The 23963-nt window shown below is 24.7% G+C and overlaps 1 protein-coding gene across 4 annotated transcripts in view; it reads left to right on the forward strand.

Annotated features, from left to right (window-relative positions):
- Window positions 1–23963, forward strand: part of LOC129618639 (putative uncharacterized protein DDB_G0282129) — a 171449-nt gene that overhangs the window by 55204 nt on the left and 92282 nt on the right. For all 4 annotated transcript variants that reach the window (XM_055533502.1, XM_055533503.1, XM_055533500.1 and 1 more), the window contains exon 2: window positions 8859–10819. In XM_055533502.1, the coding sequence (XP_055389477.1) occupies window positions 9046–10458 (1413 nt within the window). In that variant the 5' untranslated portion in view covers window positions 8859–9045 and the 3' untranslated portion in view covers window positions 10459–10819. The remainder of the gene's footprint in view (window positions 1–8858; window positions 10820–23963) is intronic.

The raw sequence follows: 23963 nt of genomic DNA on the forward strand, positions 1-23963 counted from the left end.
CAGGTCTAAAAAATAAGCATTTTACACATGTTTTTATTTTTTAACTGATTTGAAACAAAAAACTCAAAATTATATTCAAGCCCACATAATAATAAAGCTATTAAGAGCTGGTAATGTGACCTATATCACTCGTTCATTTTTAGATTACCATTTGGATAAAACTTTTGAAATACAAAAACTAGGCCTTGAATTTAGAAGAGAAATTAGTTCTTAATAAAAAATGAAAAACCTTCAAAAGTAGAAAGTACTCTTAAGTACAAGTTGATATGGTTGATTTTGAATATTTAGTGATCCTAGTCAGAAGTACTTAAGAGTAATATGTAAGAGTAATATATAAGCATGAATATTCATGTCGTTTTCATCAAGATTTTTCAAAAAACATATCAAGATATTAGCTACTACTTCTCAAATTTTCCTATATTAGACCCTTTAAATTGTCGATTCGTACCAACCGCCGGTTTTATCTTTTACCAATACTCTGTTTATTCATTATATGAGTTCTACAGTCTAAAGTCTTAATTTCCTTTTATTGCGGACCTAGCTGATTTTTAATTTGACTTTTCAAAATATTTTATAAGAAAAACCATTTTTCAAGAACTTAAGAACCTTTCATATTTTCTATGGTTTCTACCATCAACATGGAAGTTAAATCATATTATTTTCCATTGGATGTATGTATGTATGTAAGCACTGTGGTTTTTTTATTTCCTGTTGCAAAAAACATTTTTAGCTCACTTCCCGTTTCCCAAGAAAGGTTTAAAACTTATTTAAGTCGAAAAATTAATTTAAATAATTTATAAAAAAAAATCTGATGTGGTCAGCACATAACCGACTGTAATGTATATTGTCTAGTTAAGTGAAAGTGTTACAGAATATTATAAAAATGTCTGTTAAATACTTCTTTCCAATTTTTTGTTTAAGTTGCTGACACCTGATTTCTTCCAAAAGTTAGGAGGTTTCGCGGACGGTCAAGCGAAGCTTATATATGAAATTTCAAATAAAGCGGTTCAATATTTTCTTTAATATGATCAAAAAAGTAAAACAGACCCGCTAAAAAGTGCAGTTCCCGAAGCCTGATATATCCCAAAAGTTGATCAATCTGTGCCATGGTCAAAAAAGAACTCACATATAAAATTTTATCAAAATTGGTTCAGCCGAACTTGGGTTACACCCGTGCACACACAGGTTGCTAAAATACCCGACAGACCGACAGGTTGCTAAAAATAGTTTATTTACACTTCCCTACCATGGAGAAGTGCATACCCACCGAAACTCGATATGCAAATTTTTTTACCATCACATAACCTACCTATTGTATACACAATACGGTCAGTAAAAATAATACTCTTTGTACAGGGAAAATGATAACTGCCGTTTTAAAAATTTTTTATTAAAAAAAAGCATTTTTTTTTCGATTTCTCCTTTTGCAAATAAAAACAAATTAAATAATGAAAAAATAGAATAAGAAAAAACAAATAGGATTTACTCCTATGGTTTATTAATATTATTAAAGAAGAGAACGGTGAACTATTATTTTTACGAAAAATCCCTGCTATATTATATAATATGTATGTACACCTAAATTTATGTATAATATTTAATTTTATAAAATCTTTGTGATATAGTTAAATTGGGTACTGCAGCAAGGACCAAAAATAGCCATTATTATAACCATAACCATAATACGTAAATGAGATTTTAAGATTCTTTATTTATAAGCATTCACATTCATAGTACGTAATAAAGTTGAAATTATTATTATTGCTAGATATATTCGTATACTTTAATTAAGTAACAATAAAAGTAATCGAATAGATAAAATACATGAATATACATATAGCTATAAAGAAAGGATGGCAAAGTATATGGATAAAAATTTTATTTTATATTTATGTATAAAATACTTATAAAATCTTGATGAAATTTTCTGAGAAAAAGCATTAATATTAAGATAACAGAGATAATTTCTGTATTGTTCGTTGAATAAGAAGACATAATAATAATTATGGTAATTTTCGATTACATGAAAAATATATTCAATTCATTAAGGCTAACAAATATTTAAATTTGAGAAATTACACAAAATATATTTATAAAACTATAATACTGACTAAGCAATTAATATAAAGTAAGTGAAGTTTTAAAATTTAAAAAATAATATGAGGTAGAGATCTTCGGTATACTGACATAAGTGAGGTTTTATAGGAATTACTCAACTAAGACACGATTCATGGCCTTAATGGTTTTAAAACATGAGTTTGTCATTGATATAATTTGCGTTAAACTTTACCATTTTAGTTTGATAATTTTCTTAAAAAATTATTTAATAATTCGTGGAGTAATGAAAATAATAGCCATCATTGTTATGTTTGCTTTTTCAAATTTTCGGTGTTTATTGATGCTTCTTCAAATTTCAATTCGATGTAATAATAATTAATAATATCCAAATTTTATAATCTTTTGATATTATAAATTATACGTGAAAATTTTGTACTTTTAGCTCAATTTAATTTTAAATTATAGCTATGACAAATGAGGCTAAATCGACAGAAAATTTTATGCTTTGTAAGAATACTAGTATGCATAACACGTTTATGATGACGAACATGATTTTTTAACGTTATGAACATATTGATATTTTTCAAATAACTTACACATTACATGCGTACATTAATAATTATTTTGAAAAAATTTTGAAAAATTTTCGTCTTTTATTATTGATGGGGGGTAACATCAAACCGTAATATCACGATGTTAAATGAGAGAAAAGACTAAATTTTATTGTTTTGGTGTAACAAATATTTAGAAAATATGTGTATAGCTACATATATACATTATATTTTATGGATTCCTTATACATGTTAATTTATTGTAAGCTATCATCGATGCATTTCATGTACACTCTTAAACGATAATGAAAAAGTTTCAATGAAATACAGTTATTGTAGTTCAAGTATAATTTTAGCATTTTTTTAACAAAATTTAGAAAAAATGTTTCTGTTAGATACTTTTTTTTGAAACTTGATATACAAAAAGATCTTTGCGAACCTTCAGAGAAAGATTTTTAGTTAAAGAGAGATATTCAATTTAAAATCATAAATAAAAGAATGTTTTCATTTCGAAAAATTCGAAACTCCTGTCTCATTTTGATTTTAAAATATTATATGTACTTACGGTACGGCAATAAATCTTTAATGATTAAAGTAAAACACGTTTCCTTTTTCAAATAAACATTTAGAAGAGTTAATTGAATCTTTCATTTAGCACAAAAATCTAATTTCAGAAAACGAAAAATATCATTTTAAATTTCGGACAAAAATTTTGACTTTTTTTTTTATGATAACTTCTTCCCTATATTTAGCTTCAAATCTTTAAAAATGAAACTTTTTTCCTACATTGCATAATATGTGTTTTCTTAATATTTTAAAAAATTTCAAAAACATGTAAATATTGTGGCTTCTTTAATAAAATAAAAACATCAAGCAATGTAAAAAACATTTCATATAAATTAAAATATGTGCTCAACAATACACAAACCACTTTTCAAAATACAATCATATAAATAAATTGTTTTTTTTTTTTTTTTTACAGAATAAATTCCAATTACAATGTAATGTTTTTAATCTTAATTGCGTATCTAACAAAAATTCATCAAATGAAGTGAGAAATGGAAGCAGAATTAAAAACAAAACGATGTACTTGCGTATATATAATTATGTACAATTGTACATATAAACAAAAGTATGTTATGCGTAGATAAAATCGTTTTTTCTGTACAAAGCAATCATTTCATAATTACACTTCCTAAATGTAACGCCATTACCCGTAAATAATTCTGAAACAATCTTGTAAAACAAAATTAAATTTTCATTTTCGTATTATTCTACCGCACATTTATCATAACAGAATGCTTAATTAAACAAATTCAAATTAGAGCAATATGTACGAACAAATACCATCAATAAAACAAAATTAACTTTATAAATGGACGCTACATGAGGGCACGAAAAGTTGTTCTACCCCGCCCTCCGTTAGTTTTCTTTTGCCAGGTTTCGTTCTTTTTTTACTTTTTCCAAATACATGAAGTACATGCAACATAAACAAATATTATGTCAACTACCATGTACTTATTACCTCAAATTAAGATCTAAAGTGATTTTGCTGAATTCCTGGGAATAAGTGTGGGATTTTATTTAGAAAAGTTTATCTTAATAATTGTGTCAATACTGCAGCTTTTACACTGAAACTTTTGAAAAATAGTTGTATTATCTGCAGAAATTTTTTGTCTTCTCAGTCTCATTCATTAAGTTGCTTTAAAATTTAACAATATTAGTCACACCATTTTTACTCAAATTACTAGAATTGTTATTTTGTAAAAATAATTATTTACCCACAATTGGACTTAATATGAAATTTTGAATAATTTTTGACTCATTTTTATTTATGAAATTCAGATTATGTAAATTTAGACATTTCATGAAAGAATAAGGAAATATAATGAAGTTTATAAGTCAATTTCAGGTGAACATAAATTAGTTTACCAATAATCCAGCAATGTTAAAAATAAAACCTAGCAATTTATGTAAATTTACATCTCACATTTATTTTATTTCGCAAATGTGAAGAAATACAGATTTGAATTTTTATTGAAGTTCCGTATAGAAATTTCGAGAAAGCTTATAACAAGTCAATACACTAAAAGTTCCAATTTCTCTACAACAATTGTTTGTGAAAAATTGAAGTTTGTTTAATGTTTTTTTTTAAACTGGCATTTTTATATGTATGTGAATGTATGTCTTAGTTTTATACGTACACAATAGTCCAGACGTCCGGATTCTGACGGGAAATCCGTTCAAAATGTCACTGAAAGTAAATATCAAAAGTTAAAAAAACACAATTTATTTTTGTTTTTTATTTTCTGAAATAGTAAAGTTTTATTTACTGTGGGTTAAATGTGCTATGCCATTCACAAAATATTATACCTTTAGAACGTACATAGATATGTATGTATGTATTGTACATGCATACTTCATATATTAACAAAATAAATAAATAAACCCCATTAGATTTGCTTTCAGAGAAATAAAAAAAATTGTCACAAATTTTTATTATGATTTAAAACTTATTTAAAATAGGAAGGAGTAAAAATCACAATATTATGATTTAACTATATCAAATATGCTTCTTTTCTTTTTACATCACACTAGGCCACCTACACTTCTTCACTCTATTAGAAATTTCAAATAATAGAGTTTTACTAAAGAATTTTATAAATTTTTATAGTAGCTCAACGCTTACAGTACTTCGTCTCAACAGTCAAAACTTATAAATTTTTGTTTGAATAAGTCATTGTTATGTACTTATGAAAATTTGATTTTATGATGTTCCACTCTATATTATTCAGTAAAATTGACTAAAATTAGACAAATACTTAAAAAAATTTCTAAATCACATTAAAAGTAACATGTTCTAACATGATTAATTAAGATAAATCAAATGTGTGATAAAGTTGAAGTTAATATTTTAAAAATATCTCCAAATACAATAGTAATTGGTCCAAACGGTAGAAAAATTTTTTGATTTTAATTTTACAACAAATATACGTAAATAAAAGCTATTTCCAATCTAACAACCATGATATATCCGAAATTATTTGTAATATCGAAATATTTTTAACAATTTTTATCAATACTTATATTTATCAAAAGAATTTTATAAAAAAAAATCGTGTAATTTAGGACCTGCGGGTCCTATTGCACTAACTGTCAAAACTGCAATGAACTATACTATTAGTGCAAAAGTAATAAAATTGGGTCAAGCCACTGGTTGGCAAATTATCACTTTTTTCTTAAACAAGTGAAAATACCGCTTTTAAAAACAATACTTCATTACTAGAATTATTTTTACTCATATACCAAAACATTTGAGAAATTGCATGCATTTAAAATGACGCTCGAACTCTAAGACTAATTATGTCAGTTAAGAAAAGTAATTTTATTTTTTGTTGGCATGGCATTTCCCGTTAGTTCTGTGTATTTATAGAAATTTTGGAAAATCTTGCAGTTTTGGAAATATATGGTGCCGAAAATTAAAATTTTATAAATTTCGAGAGACGATAACTTAAGTGGAGATAAAGGTGGAAAAAAATGCTATGAAATTTCATTTTCAAAGCTATAGAAGTTTTGTAAACGAGTCCACTGACTGATGGACGGGCGGACAGAAACTAAAAAGCACTTTTTTCAAAACTTTTTTGGAAAAATGCTAAAAAGCACTTTTTTATAAACTTTAAAAGTAAAAGCTGAACCAAAATTGGCTGGTACAATGCTTTGGATAAAATTATTTGCCATTCCCTATTAAATACATATACACATGCATATCATCCCTTTCGTTAATATATACATATTAATTTTCTTATACTGGAAATTTTTCTTTTAAGTATAAATTTTCGAAAAAATATTTTAATAAACTCAGTTACAATTTTTAACTTTCGTCATGATTTTTTATTTCACTCCGACCATTGTTTTTAATTTATTTAATAATATTTATTTTGTTATATTGTATCTATTTTCTCTATACCTATATGTATATATGTTTATATATATACATATAGGTATAGAGAACATTATCGTTCACACATTTGATAATTTTATAAAAAAAAAATTATACAAAAAACCATTTTGAAATATAAACTTCTGTTAAGGACTAACTATATAGAAGCTTCAAGGATAAAAAAATGATTTAGTTCAGTGTATGTAAGTCTCTATAGCAAAAATACAATATTTTATGTTATAGAATTAAAAGCAAAAGAAAAAGTAAAACATAGAAAAATTTAAAACAAAAATATATATTTTTTTTTTATTATTCAGAATTGTGTTTACGATTGTATGACTTATAACATTAAAAATTTTTTGAATTTAAGGATATGATGTGATGCTTATAGTACCTATCATTTCTCTGTATACCATTGTTGTTGAAAAGTGAAGAGGACATAAACTGAAGTCTGTTGTTTTTCATTTTCTCCTTATATAATATAGTATATTCATTTGTATACATTTTTCCGAGGTCATAATATTATAAAGAAGAATGTAGCATAGTATTGGTAAGGTGGTAAGGTAGATTTGGTCTTTCCTAATTGCGAACACATTATTTTCATCTTTTGCAAAGTCTAACAGAATTATGTAAGGAGTTTTTTTTATTTTTCATTTGGATAAAAGGAGATGGGAATCATGTTCTGTGAAGATAAAGAAGAAAAAAGATTTTTTATTATTTTTATTACTCTCATATGCATGTATATTAAGGATATACAAGAGCAACAACAAAAACAAAATGTGTTCTCAAAGAGGCTTTTAAATTAATAAAAAAGAATTTTTTTTTCATTATTTGTTTTTTTTTTTCATCTATTTTAATACTTGAAATTTTTTGCTTTTGTTTCGTTTAATTTTATTTTCACAATTTTATTTTCATCAAAAGGTTTTATTTATTATTTTTTTTATTATTTTTATAATTTTTTTCTTCTGTTTTTGCCATTGTATTTCTAGCACTTGGTTTATGTTTCATATTCTGTATGTATCCAGATTAGATACAATTCGAGTTTATACCGTGACCTTTAAAATAAATTTTCATTTTAAATAAATTAGACTCTAAAATTTCGTTCTGGTTTCATCTTTTTTAAGTATTGATAATTCAAATTTGCAATTATAGAACCTTCATTTTATTATTCATTAATTTCTTTTATGGTTTTTAAGTTAAAAATGCTTTTTATTTGTTGGAGATTCAATATTCTATTGTTATACTTATTGTTCTGTATAAAAATTATATTAAAAAATTTTTTTTGTTTGAAATTAAAATGTCATGGAATGGTGAACTAATCATCTCACAAAACATAATCTATTTTAATAAACAAAATTAAAAATTGAAATAATCTGCAACATTGGAAATGGTTTAGAAAATTTTTGGTAATAACCTTAAATTTTATTTATTATTATTGCTTTTAAATTGTTAATTAAAATTAGATTAATTTTTTTAATTGTTTACGGAACAGAACCATTTTTGTTTTATTTTCGATCTGGCTTTATAAGTTTTTATTTTGATTTTTTTTTGTAGACTAATATAATGAATTTGAAATTTATTATTGGGAATTAAGAAAGAAATTAAATTGAGAAAAAGAACAATAAGTTATAATTTCATTCTAACAACAATATTTTGGAAAAATCCATTCGAAATTGTGATTGAATAAAGTAATTTTATTGAAATAATAAAAAAATTACATAAAATACTCATGGTCCATTATAATTTTATCAAAAAAATTGCATAACACCAATTTTTACAATGTTGTTAATGAGGACTTGAAAATGTTGTTAATATTATTAGTAATACTCGTAGCAAAGATTATTGTAATTGAAAACATGACAATATAAAATTCAGGTTAAATTTAAAGTCTTACAAAAAGATTTTTATGATTTAACAAAGGATAAATGGGAAATAATTTTTAAACGATTTTTGTTTGGTTGGAAATTAGGTGCAAGGAAATTTTCATTGAGTTTATTTTCAATTCTAAAATTAGTTTCAGTTTTAAACTCTCAGCTTGACATTATTAATAACGTCTAATTTATTGATATATACTTTTGTGTATTTTCTATAAATCTCAATTAAATATGAATGAAAAGTAGATGCTTGATGGAATAAAATTTCAAAAGTAAAAATGATAATTTTTTACAAATTTAGTGGATGCATTTAATAAAAAATAGTTAATTATTGAAATAGTTAATTTCTAAAATTAATAAGTAATAATAAATTAATTGTTAGAAATTATTGATAGTTTTTCGAATTGTATATTTATAAGTATATTCTATTCACAGCATAAGAATAATTTATTTTAACGTTTAAATGACACAATCTTAGTGTTGAATTTGACTTTGAAAGAAACTAAAAGTGGTTTAGAAAAAAGATATAAAATAGTTTGGTTAAAATGTTTGGAAATCTATAATGAAAAATAAAAAAAACTAAGATTAAATCAGCACGACATGCTGATTCTTTGATTATTATATGATGGAGACATTCATTGTTCTCGGGCTATGTTTTATTCTGTATGAAGCATTAGAATTTTTACAAGGATGCATTCATAGCGCAGCACCATCAACCGTAAATCAATTACGTGAATCTTATGCTCGACAATTTGGTTGTAGTGATGAACATTTATTAGATGATAGTCAAGGCTGCTCTATATCAAAAGTGGTAGCAGATTCTTCAACCCTATTATCAAATAAATTATTAGAATCCAAATCGTCTTTATCTCTTTCAACCTTAACCATTATTGATAATAAACAAATACAACTACAGCAGCAACAGTGTCAACAACAACAACAACAACAACAACAATTACTACAACAAAAACGACAACAGCATCAAACTAATAATAAACAAAATTCAACATTTTCATTACACAAACTTGCAACATCTTGTACATCACCCAGTTTAGAAAGTGTTATCGATCCTTTAGAAATATCCTCAAATCCTGAATTAAATTCTACTGATACATATTTTTCAATACCGGCAACAACATTATCTTCAACAGCCCCAATACTTTCGAATACATCAATATCACAACAAAAAGAAATTCAACAAGAAGAACATCAGCATCGTTTACTACATGAACAAAAACAAAAAATTCGTAAAAATCTATCAGCATCATTAAAAAATTTTCGAAATTCATCAATAGAAAAACGTTCTATTATTGCTTCAACAGATTCATTGAGTTCGAATACACCAATACTTGTACATAAAGATTATAAAAATATTAGTGATACACGTAATTTAAATTTTTTATCAAAATTATCTTCATCAACATCAGATCATAATCGTGTTTATCCATCAACATTATCATTAGATCGTGTCGGTGTTGGATTAATACAATTACCAACAAAAACTATTGGAGCAAAATCTATTATAGATAAGGGAATACAATTACCATCATCGAATACAACATCTACAACAACAATTACTGATGGTGGTACATCATCATCAACAATTATAATTGATCCAACATTAATTACTAAAAATAATAATTCTGTTATTAATATTTTACAAAAAGCAGCACAACAGCAACAACAACAAAATATTACAGAAATTCCAAAACTTGTAGAATTTAGGCATCATACAATAGTCAATGACGAAAAAAATTTTAAAGAATTTCAAGTTGCTGAACGTAATCGAATAAATAATTTTAAAAATAATTTAACAACTAATAGTAAAAATTTAAATTCAAGTTCTTGTTATAATATAAGCGATAATTATAGTAATAATAATAATTTTATAAATAATAAAATTTCATTTAAGGATAACGATTTAGTGAATGGTTTAGTGTCAACTGCTATTGAAAATAATGAAATTATAATGCCAAAACGAGTAACAACAAAATCTGTTTTTAGTATTAGTGAAAGTTTAGATTTTCAAATTTAAGACGACAAAAAAAATAAAATTAAAAATATACAAAACAAAATAACAAAAAGGATAGAAAATTTTAAATGCACTTTGCCCGTTTATCTAAAAAATCCTTTTATGTTAAAAATATTTTAATAAAAAATATTCATAATTGAATAAAAGTTAAAAAAAAGGAAAAAGAATTTGTTTTTGTATGTGAAAAATTTAATATCAATGGAAAAAAACGGAAACAAATATTTGGAGCATTCTGTTTTTTTTTTTATTAAAAAATGAAGTTTTCGTGAATTTATTAAATTTTTAAAATCAAAGATAAAGTATATTGAAGCAAAAAAATTAAAATAAGAAAAAAAAGATAGTCAAAATGGTGGAAGTGAGAAAGGTAGATATTTTATCTTGATATTCGCTTTATTTTTATAATAAAAATAAACTTTATATGCAGTACACACCTTTTATATAAATATTTTGATATACACACACGAATACATGCAAGTTTTATACGTATATGTGTGTATATAAAATTCACCTTTGAAAAATGTTTTATAAGTTTCTTTTTTTCGGTTTACGTTAAATTTTTTGTAGAAAATTTTGGTCTTTATTTTCTTCAGTTTATTTTCCTTTTTTCATTTTGAAAACTTTTATTTCTCAAAGGATATTGACAATTATATAAGTGACTGCTAAAAACAATTGTACTTAAAATTCTTCTTTTTTAATATTATACACGATAGTTTTTTTAAGTAGAAAGATATTTGTTAACTTTCATATTTGCATAGACTTATATTTACAAATAAATTGGGGAAATTTTGGGAATACAAAGCGTAGAAGCGTCCAGATGATTACTTTGGCCTAAATATTGTATTTTTACGATATTTTTCAATTTTTGATATTTCATATTTTGATATTCCAATTCAAATTTCACGAAAAATCAATAATAATTATTAAATGAAGTTATACGAGTACAATTTCAATAGTATAAGAATGGAAATGTTGTATAATTCTGTTGTAGAAACAAATTTTTTGCTCAAACTAATATTTATATTTGAGATATTTTAGTTTTAACATAAATTGAACTCGGGTTAAATTAAAACGTCACTGATACACTCATTCCCAAGTACAAATAATTTTGTTGTTGAATACTATTTGTGTCAAGTGTAATATAATTGTTAAATATGAAATTTTGAAAACTTAAAAATCTTATGAAAGTTAGTAAATATTTACTTCAGTAGTTTTTGTTAATTTAAAAACTATTGATTTGTTTTTTAGATTTAATTTTTTAATAAGTAGTAAATAGTTAAAAATATTATTAAAGTTAGTAACTAATGTTATTTGTTTATAATTTTCAAAGCTGCAAAATTTTACTTTTAACGCGTTATGATAGTTTCAGAAATAGAATTATGTTCTGAGTAATGATCCAATTGGCGAGCAACCCACAAATAAATGGGATTGCTGGTATTTTATTAGTTATTTAGCTATTTTGATGCTCCCTGTCAATAGACATTTCAGTTTACTCTCTTGAAATACTTATCTTTTTGCTAAACTGTTGGTACTATAAACTCTAACAATAATTGCAATGTTATACCATAATTGTATCAGTAATTTTAAATATTATAATGGATTTAATCGGACCATTAATAAATTTATTTCCCAACCTATTTTGACTTAAGCAAATGTGAAAATTTGGGAAGAAATGTTTATGGTATAATTACAGTATAAATGAAGGCTCAGGTAGGAAAGGTATATGCATGCACAGAAAGAATTTGTCCGCATATTTATTTTTTTCCAGACTATTAAAAATTATAAACAAAAATATTTAAAAAAATTTCGTCAGAATTTCATGCATTTTACTTCTTTGTAATATAAAATGATTAAGTAAACATAAAATTGAAAAATATTTCATATTGTGTGAAATAATCGCGCTGGCAAATAAAATATTCGTCCACTTGAAATAAAATTAGTTCGGCTTTCTAAAACAACTAAAGATTAGTTAAAACTTTTTCAGAGTACACAATTCCAAAGTGCTTTTCTAAAAAGAAAAAAATTACAATTGTACTCGTTGATTCGGTAGAGTTGAAAATTTCAATTGATTTTCTATTCATTTATCGAAAATTTTGATAGATCTAACATTGAAATCTTATAAATTTTACAAATTGTGTTTAAATTAATTTGGATAGTTAACCCTAAACCGATGCAAAATTGATATTTGTATTGGTATCAGTGACTTTCCATTTCGTAAACGTACTCTAATATATAATAAAATTAATTTGCGTAGTGTCCAACATTACTTAAACTTTATTTTAATATCAACAGAATGCAAAGTTGAAAAATTACACAAATATTTTATAATGTTACGTAATTATATGGGTAAGTAATTCAATTTTTATTTTTACCTATAAGTCATCAATATTTTTTTTCACAAATAAACGTTAAATTTTTTAAATTTGTTATAATCACAAATTTAATTTAATTAAATTAATAAGTGATTAACTTAAATTTAAAAAATTGAATGTTAATTGCAAATTTGTTGTATGTTTTTGGATTGAATCGATATCGGCGGCAACATTGAAATAAAAGGATGCTACTCAATAAAGCTCCGCGCACAAAAGTTTTAAAGCAAAAATAAAGTTCTCCAATTAAGGAAAAACTTTTGCGAGTGATAACACAAAATTTTAAAGCAGAAATTTAATTAGGAGAGTAACATTCCTTGTAAGTTTCTGAAGAATTCTTCCACTAATATTGAATTAATTAATTGTGATTTGAGCGAAAATAGGTTTCAACTTGCCTTATTTATTATTTTTAAACTTCTATTGTTTTATAATTACAAAAACTACTAATTTATTGTACGTTTGCGATTCTATAAGTATATGACCGATTTATTTTTGCATTTTTGTACTTTAATTTTTTTTTAAATTTTTTTTGCTCCTTAAAATTTATCATAACACAATTTTTATCTATGATTACACTTCAAATCTTGTATTTGATTTTTGAATTGCACAATTTAAGTTTATTTTTCTTTTTTATTAAATTTCAAATATTTAGCATTTTGCAAACAAATATAAAATTTAAATAAGTATAAAATCGCATGAAAACAGAAGAAATTTTTAAAAATATTTTGTGGGTAATAGAAATTGTAAAGGAAGGAAGGAGATTCTTTCTTATTGAAGGTAAAGAAAAAGGTTTAGAATTTTTTTATACATAAAAATAAATTGATTTTTGGTTTTTGTTTTAGTTTTTGATGTCAGCATATTTAATCTTTAAATATAACTTTAAATATAAAAAAAAAAATTAATTGCTGTACACTATTATTAAAAACTGTTATATAGTGAATTTGATTTGGCGATTCTTATTGTATGTTACATAAATTTGGTACCAATTTCAGGAGTCCAAAGACATAAGGTTTAAGCTATAGTCAGAAACGGGAGTCTACATAAATTGGTGTAAACTTTTAAAAATTGCCCAAATCTTTGTATGTGAAGCTCTTTCCAGTTGCTCAAGCGGAGAAGGAGCAAAAGCTTTTTCATACTTCACTGGGTATGTCACCACAAAGAAAAAATTAATGTACGGAAATAACCTATGCTACGTTTCTCTTTTTTATACCCGTACGAACGTATATTCGGGTATACTAAATTTGCCTTACCGTTTGTAACTCTAAGCAATAATGCTCTGAGATATAGATTTAGCTTTCTCTGTCCGTCCGTCGGTCCCAACAATAACCAAAAAACTATTGAGCTTAGTTTACCAAATTTTCAAAATCTCAAAATCAAATTTATTTGGCTATATCTCATAAAATTTATATGTGGTATTAAAATTTTATGTTACAAAAACTGTGGTATTGAAATTTCACACAAACGAATATATTAATAGGGCTAATGTGTTCGGTAAAAGTCGTTTAAATTGATTGGCTCCTTCTGGTAGCTATGCCGTACAACTTCAAAAATTATAATTATGATATAGAAATTTCGGGAAGATAAGTGTGTAATTAGAGCTGTTTTGTGTGATAAAAATCGTTGAAATTTCTTGGCTCCCTCCTTGTTGTAGTTTGGCCATATTTTAGAAAATATTGAAAGTACTGAAATTTTGTACACAAAAAGTACACAGTACTGAAATTTTGCATAAATTAATATGGTAATATGTCAACTTAAAGTCATAGTCCGTCCCATAGTCAGCTATGAGACATTCATAACTCGCACATAGGATAACAAATTCGTATGGATATCACAGAGTTGTCACGATCAACTCTATTTTTTCTCGTTTCTATTAATATTAGATATTATCTGTATATATTTTCGATATTTAATTTTAATCAATGAAGAAATGTTAATTTTGACGTTTTTTTTTTGTTTTTCGCTATGCTCCTACCTATCTCCCTGATTATTTATTGTTAAAAATTTTCCGAAATTAGATAAACTTCCACTTGTACCACTATAATAAATAAAGTACTAACTGCTTGAATTTCAAGATTTTGAAGAATGAAAATTTAGAAACATTTTTCTAAATCCACTATTTATATTCATATTTTAAACTCGTAAATTTTCATATGAATTTTTAAATGAAGCTGTGTGATAATGAGGAAGAAAATTCATTGTTCACAGCAACTTATTGCTGTATTCCTATTCATATTCATATATTTATGAACGTAAATTTTTATATTTTTCTCACACTCCTATAAGTTTATTAGAATCTCAAGGAAATGTTAAAGGAAAAAATCCCTAAAGCATTACTGACGACTTTAATATTTATCATCTTTCAACTTGACTACAAATCATCTTCATTAAATAAGTTAATAACTTCTCTGAATCACAAAAACAAATATTTATTATTAATTATTTTTCGAGAAAAAAAAGTCTTCTACCATTTAATACATACTTCACTTATAGTCTTTATGTGGTTATGCTAAAACATACATACAGATGTACGTAATGTGTAATTATATTTTAAATAAGTTTTTGTTTGTAATGTTGTCCTTAAATTTTTCTTTCACAAACATACATAAATACATACATACATATGAATTATTTATTTGAATGATAGTTCTAAAATGCTGGGTACACGCATTGTTGTAACTGTTTATGCATTCATATACATACATAGTATATATGTGTATATAACAGTAGTGTATAGCAGCGTTGTTATTCTCTAAAACTTTTATATAAATTGTTCAGTAATTTTTGTAGAATACTTTTAATAGATTAAATTTATTTCTTTTATCTCTTATCCTTTTAATTTTATAAATATATATATATATATATATATATATATATATATATATATATATATATATATATACATATTTACATACTCAACGGAATAAAACAACTTTTTCATCTTTTATTCTTTTAGGTGTAGTAGTTTTCTCCCCCATTGCCTATAATAAAGAACCGAGTTAGTTGAATATTAACTATTTCCTTTAATTATATCAGGGCAAGTGTGATGCGTTATCATTAATAACTTATAAAAACACAAAATATGAAATTAGAAAAAGGAGGAAAAGTATGAATTTCTATATTTTTTTTTTCAAGTAATTTTTATTTGCTAAAAGTCAACATTTATGTATTGATACCCATATTATGCAGATTCGCATACATACCTATAAATCAATATATTTAAAATAAGTTCGAATGATTTGCAAAGTAGCACATTTCCTGTGAACAACTTAATGATGTTCAAAACAAATTCATGATGAATTCCCGCTCTTATCCTACTACAACAATAATATTTTCTTTTAACGTACTGTAACTATGGGAACATAAATTAAAAGTATGTACGTATTAGATCGGTCAAACTAAATCGAATTAGATTAGTTAGTTTATACTTAATTGTATTAATTTAATAGGAATAACACCAAAATACTATATTTGCAGGAAAATTTTTTACGAAAATCGAAACTTTGCATTTGGGAAACAGACAAAATTTCTTTCGTTCTTTCAGTTGAAAAGACTTTTTCAACTTATTATCTAAGTGAAAAATATTAGCCCTTAATTATTTTACTTATCCATTTTGTGTCCAACTACGAAAGCTGTTCTCCTATAACTGAAGAAAGAAACTTTCTCTACATCTTGGATAATTTTAAATTACAAAAATTAAAAAGTACTTACATGTCTTTTAAAAAAAATTATAAAAAATTGTTTACGCTCTAAATACAAAAAGTTATCAGAAAATTTTAGATACGAGAATACGAGTAGTATCGAAATTAATATTTGTGTAAAACTAATAATTCGTATTAAAATTTGTGAAAAACTGCACAACGTATGCAAAAAAATTCAAAACCGTGGTGATAATATTTTGCTGTAAGCACCAATCTTATAGAAAATTATCACTTAGAAAATTGGTAGGTCTATTATTTTTAAAGTGGAGTAGATATGTTAAAATAATAGTCGAACAAAAAGTTGCATGGAAAAACGGACAGAGAAACCATAATGCACGTTTTTTTGATTAAGATGGAGATGTTCTAAAAATAAATTCTTATATAATTTACAAAATAAACTAGATTTGTTAGCTAATTCACAAGAAGCTTGAGTAAAGTTATTCAGTTTTCTAATTATCTCAAAAAGTTATAAGAAAAAAGTTGGTATTTCTTTTAATTTTTCCATAAATCTTTAAATCACTTCTTCTTCTTATACGCCTTTGCTTCTTCACAACATTTGAAAATAAAAATAACATAACAAAGTTTGTTTTGTGGTTCTGGAAACACTAATATATCACATCAGGAGAATTATAGACGATAAGACAAAATTGTCAATGTTATTTGCTATTCTTAATAATAACTTAAGGAAACTTATGTTAGTTTTTCATATTTTTGTGTACTCATCTGGTAAGAGTACATATATTAAGTTTTTCGTCTTTTTATAAAGGACAATATTTATAAAAGCAATAATATATTAAGTAAATTCCTCAAACAATTTCTTATCGAAGACAGATACTTTTATGAATTATTGTATTTATCGTGGTTATAATAATTATGAATCGATAATCTCAAATATTGATTTAGTTTTTAAATCGAAATTAATTCTATTTCAAGTAATTATAAAAAAAATCTTGTGAACAACAAATATTTCATACTAGAATTTTCGGATGTTTGAAGTGCCCATAATTATTTTAGCAAATTTTCATGAATATTGCTCCAAATTTATTTTGAATCCGAATTCTTCATCAACTTTCTATCTTTGTATGTGATGAAGAATGCGGGAAAGTTGCAATATGAATTTATATAAATATTTTGAGAGTTAAACTCTGCTAATTTTATTAATAAATTTCAATATAGTATTCTACTCAAAAGAGCTATTCAAAATATTTCAAATAATTGTTAAGCGGAATTATATTGGTTTTGATTTCAAGGAAAAATCCGTTTGTTGAGATTTCTGAATTGCTTATTATGAGAGCAACATCTGCAATTATTTTGTTTCAAGCTAAAATTAATCTAAATTTTGAAAAATATTTAATGTTTAATAAAGTTTGATTAAAAAGCTTCTCTATTTTACAATGATTGACCCTTTACATCAAGATACAGTAAATATTAATTAAAATTATTTTCATGTTCAAACTTCACTTTTTCATTTTGTGTATTTGAAAGCACGTATACAAAGGACGTAATATATTAATTATAAGTATGTATAGTATTTTTTTAGCATTAATGTTATATTTTTAGTTTTTATAAAACTTTACAGAATTTTTTTACACGAAAGATCATCACCAGGATTACACAATTGTGTTATGAGTTTTCTAAGTAAAAGAAAAAAAAACAAATTAAAAATAAAAATGAAACTTGTCATATTCAGTAGTTTTCCAATTTAATTTCTTTATTTGATTTTACATTTACTGAATATGCACATACATACATACATATTTTTCTCTAACATAACGCCATTAAATTTGATTCAAAAAAAAATTAAAATGAGGAGTCAACACAGAGCAATTTATTTAATCGTTGGTTTTTTTGATGTAATATCGTTTGTTTTGTCAGTTCTTTTGATAAGAAATATGAGGATAAGAAAAAATGGTCGTTAAGGCTTCTAAATTAAATGAAGTTTTGAAAAAGAATTTAAGTAAAAAAAAATCTATAAATATTCAGAGTCTCTTTTAAAACATCATTGCTTGTACAATTATGGGTTTTAAACAAAATTTTCTTATATAGTTAATAAACTGTTATACACAAGATACTTTGCTCTGAAATAAAAATGGAGGATGAAAACTTGACAAAGAACGCACACATCACGGTAAAACTCATTTCATTTTCCAGTTATTTTTATGTTATATGTAATTGCCAACTTGTAATGTAATACCATTATTAATAAAGTTGGGCCAAACCAATGGTTTGTATTGTAGCACTTTTCCCTTCAACAAGTGAAAATTCTGCTTTTAAAAACACTCTATGTATACCTATCACACTATAAAAATTATTTTCATTCATACACAAAACTATTTCTAGGATTGCATATATTTAGGATGACGCATATATGCATAGTCTTTGAAATAAAGCAAAAATTAATATAAAAAGGGGTTAACATAATGCTCGATTTTAAGGGTCAATTGTGTGAGTTAAGAAAAATAATTATATTTTTTAATTTCATGGAATTTACCGTTAGCCTTTTGAGTTTATAAAAATTTGGAAAAGCTTGCGGTTTCGGAAATATAAGGTGTCAAAAATTCAAATTTTACGAATTTCAAGAGGTGATAACTTGAGAGTTTTTCTTCTAACAAAATGAACTATTTGTTAATGTCTAAAAGCCCTTAAAATTTCAAATTTCTAGATTATGGGGTCTAGAAGAAAAACGACATCAAAAATTTGGAAAAAAAGGGACTTTAGATAACGGTAAATTTGAACGGCCATTTTGTTTTTCTAAAGTTTAACTATAGTATATCACGCTAGGGGAAGCAAGCCACTGCCTTTCTGCGTTTGCAAAATTTCAAAAATGCTTATGGTTTCATTGCAACAAATACGGAAATAAGTATAAAATTTCAGCTTTCTATCATCAAGGGTGTAGAAGTTTTGTAAACAAAAAAAGTGTCCACGGACGGACGGACGGACGGACGGACAGAGTGAAACTAATAAGCACTTTTTTCAAAAAAATTTTTGGAAAAGTGCTAAAAAACTATAAACGTTTAGTATTTTTGCCAAACTTAACTGTTTTATCACGAAAGTAAAAATAATCTTGTTATATCAATTGTATGTATAGTATTTACGTATGTAGGTTGTTGAAAAATTTGATTGAACGCAAAACATAGTGTATATAACAGCTTATAAATAAGAGCTTTAACCCAGGCATGGACACATAATTTAGTTCCAAGGCGGATCAAGAAAGCACTAGGATCAATATAAAATATTGAATTGAATAATTTAATAGTTATTTTGAGGGGACAAAAAAGTCTTCACAATATTTGAGGTTGCAAACTATCTTTTTTGGTGTAATCAATAAAATTGGGTGACTAACATATTTATTTGTAGGTAGGGCTCTGACTATAATAATTCTCTAACATCAACAGAAGAAGAAAAATGTGTAGTCGTTAATTTTCAAAAAGATTTTTAAATTTATTATACAAATGTACACAAAAATATCCTAAAAACACTTTAAGCAATTACAAATAATGCTTATTTCAAACTTTTAAACTTTTGTCCCTTCCACTCATAAGTTTTCTATGCTTTTATTTCCTTTTATTTATTTTAATTGTAACAAAAATTCAATTTGAATTAATCCTGTTGTCTCTGTGATAGTAATTTGAATAATTCTAATTTTGAGAATAACGTCTAGATTACTGAATTCGTTAATGTTAAATTTCATTTAACATAAATTAAATAACAGTTGGTTTTTTTATTCAATCTATTTCAAAGCATTTCTAAATTACTGATCCAAAAACACTCTCGGTGAATTCAATGGAACAGTATTATAAGTGGATAAACAAATTTGTAACACTCTTTCAACTTAAAATATACATTTTATATGTATATGGGAGTAAATTTTAGACCGTACGTGGGAAGTTTATTTATTTGAATCTAAGAAGTCGTCAATATAAATCGTGTTCAACAAGAAAAAACAAATTATTTTGACATTTCATTATTATTTCAATTATAAAATTATTTTATGAATTTTACTTTTTGAATATTCATGTCATCTCCCACATGTAGTCTGCTTCAGATGAGGTGTTTGTAATGTTGCTATTTTCACATGGTTGATTTTTGCGCTTGTGTTAATATTGTGTGTTAAAATGTCCTTTTACTTAATAAATTGTTTCTTTAATGTTACTACCTAAAAGGACATCCCCAATCAATAGTGGAATTTTTATTTTAATAAAAAATTAAGTCAGCAAAAATTAGCACAATAATTATATTCGTTATTTGCCAAGGAAATTACAAAACACGTTTTAAATTGTTATTTAACGCATAAATTGCATACTTTTAGGGTAAAGTAAAAATGACACAATACATAGATAAAGTTTCTTTATACATTTTTTAGTCTTGAATCAATAATAAAGAATACAGCAATTTATAATTTGTCATAAATTTGAAAAGAAATTCATAATATTATCGACTTACAACATCCAAACATTTACTTTCAAATTCTTGCTATGCTATCTAAGTTAATATTTCATTACTGAAAATAATTATGTTTGGCATTTTCATAAGAAATTCTTAGCGAATTGTGATTGCTCGAAAGCCTAATTGAATTGTTGAAGTAAGTATGTTTAATAATATGGGCAAATAATTCCAAAAAAGTCATCCCAATTTATAAAATATGTAAAAAATCAATTTTAAGACATGCGAAATTTTAAAATGTTTTTTTTTTTAAATATTTTTGAAATAACAAGCAGAATACTTTATTCATAACTTACTAAAAAAAATCATGTATGCGAAAGAATAAATCCTTTTATATTGGTTTTATACTTTTTTTTGCACGTAATAGAAAAACGTGTGTAAAAACTCACTTCAACATCCTTATTTTACATTTTGGCATAAACAAGAAATTACGATATTACACAAAACACATACAATTTTTGAAAATCGTTTTATATATTTTTTATTGAAAAATAAAGAAAATAAGAAAGAAAATTCAGTGACAAAAAAAGTTTCAGTTGTCAAGAATCACATAAAAAGAACATAGACAAGTTCAGTATTTCACGTAGAATATACATATCTATTCATACTGACATTCACATAATATTATGTAGATACCTTTTTTGATATAACTCGAAACAAAAAATTATTATTCTTCTAAATACGTGTTTAATTGTATATTACGTACAGTATTATTTCGTTCACATCACATATATATTATGTACATACGTACATATATGTATTTCGATTTGTAGCATACATATCAAGTTGATGACACACGCATATAAGAAATTTGTTTTTTTGCTATCATCATATAAATATCGATTTAAATATATGGTCCTTTTAATTTTGTGAATCAAGTTCTGGTGGCAACCTTCTAAAAAATATTCAAAGAACATATTAGCTTTATTTCAAGTTGTTTCCAAATTGTAATTCGAAAACCATGAATTTTTAAAAAAATTTTCGGTTTCTGTAGTAGTCACAAATATTGTTGTTGTCACAATAGTAAAGTCACAATTTAATTTTGTTTTTCTTTATACCTGATTGTGTTGAACAATATTCCTTGCTATATAAAGATTTTTATAAAAACTTCAAATTAAACGTTTTAAAATAACAATTGAATTTTGAAGAAAAATTTCCTTGTACACAATTTATTGATAAGTCCCAGGTAATAAAATCGATTTTTTCTTCCTTTATGGTACAATTTCCCTATTGACTTTTGTTTCTTTTAAAGGTACAAGCTTTTCACCAATTTCGAGGGCGAAGAGGAGAGCTTCAAATTTGTTATGATATAAAGCAGAAACTTTTTTCACCAGCTACTTGAAAGAGATCCAAAAGTAAGAAAAAGTAATTTCCAAACCAAAAAAAATAAAAACGGAAAATAAAAACATTTTCTTAAAATTTTCAATTTTTTTTTTTCCTTTTTTTTATCCTTTTTGGTTTTTATTTCAAAAATAAATTTTTATGTGAAAGTAAATACATTTTTAAGTTTTCAAGTTTTATCTATTGAATTTGTTTGGAAGAAAAACTCTTTTTTCGAAAAAAAAAAAAATTTTATTTCCTTTTTCTTTTTATGAATTTTGCCATGGTTTTCATTTTACGCGATACCTCACCCCTTTTTTTTTGTTTTTTTTTTTTTTTTTTTTTATAAGAAAATAAAAAATTTTTAAAAGAAAAGAATTGTAAAATTTTTACATGTGTTTGTTTTTGTATATTGAAAAATAAGGAAAAGTACTCAGGATAAAAAAAAAAAAAACAAAAAAAAAAACAAAAATATTTTTCTTCATTTTTCAATTTACTGTTACCGTTAAGTTTAAAGAGTTTTTTTTTTCTTTGCATTTTCTTTTTGACAGAGGGAAGAAATTTCTTTTTGATCCTTTTTTAAGGGTTTTGTATCCGATTTTGTTGTATGATGTTTTTTTTTTATGATGGATGATGATGATAATGTTGATAATAATAATGTAAATGGTGCTAGCAATCATGATTGGCATATATTTGTCTGTATATGTACATGCATACATATTTATTAAATACGTATAGATACTCTTTTATTTAAAGGACCTCATTTCAGGAGAAAAAATACTTTTTAACGTAGGTTGTAATTCATTTTTGTTTCCATTTCTGATACTCAATTAAATGGATATCTTTTTTACTATAATATCAAAGGCATTCCGAATTTGAATTCTACTAGAACTAAGTTCTGCTGAAAAATTTCGGCATAAGTTTGGGCTTAACTTACTTGAGGAATGTTTTTCGATTTGCAATAAAGTTTTTAAATCTGCTACTATATTAAAGCGACAACTGCAATAATATTGGGGCAATAATATTGGAGCTGTCGCATTATGTATAACAAATAGTTGTTCGCATTATGTGTCGTCAACACGAAGTTTATGTTGTATTCTCCGCATTTTACGCTGTTATTCAAAAATTTTATTTATCATTATTATTATTCGTAAATTTCTTTATGAAGTGAAAATATTTCATTGTTACATTGGTTTTTCGTTTCCAACTTAAATAGACTATGTAAATGAAAAAGGTGGCTATTTTACTAGTTTTAATAGTTATTTAAAAAAAATAATTTTTGACTGTAATAATTTTCAAATTATTGTCAAAATTTTATTTTTAGATAAAAATCGAAATTTATTAAAAAAATTTCAAAAAGTATTAAATACATTTTTATATTGAGGAATAACGTATTATATAATTAACCTCCACGTTATTATTCGGTCACTATACTAAGAAAAAAGATTACATTTCTGGTTTCTTTTGAGAATTGACAAGTCATTATTAATATTTTCAATATACTGATAAAATTAATTTTATGAAGTATTTCTGGCCACTTTGAGTGCAAGTTACTTTGGACGCAAATGTATTTTGTGTATTTATTACAAAATTCTATGTAGGTGTTTTGCTGATGCACTTAAGGAAATTGTAAATATAATATATAAATTTTTTTAATAATTTTAAAAAATGATAATATTGA

The sequence above is a fragment of the Condylostylus longicornis genome, unplaced genomic scaffold, assembly GCF_029603195.1.
Source record: "Condylostylus longicornis isolate FDR11 unplaced genomic scaffold, ASM2960319v2 ptg000010l, whole genome shotgun sequence".
NCBI classification, from domain to species: domain Eukaryota; kingdom Metazoa; phylum Arthropoda; class Insecta; order Diptera; family Dolichopodidae; genus Condylostylus; species Condylostylus longicornis.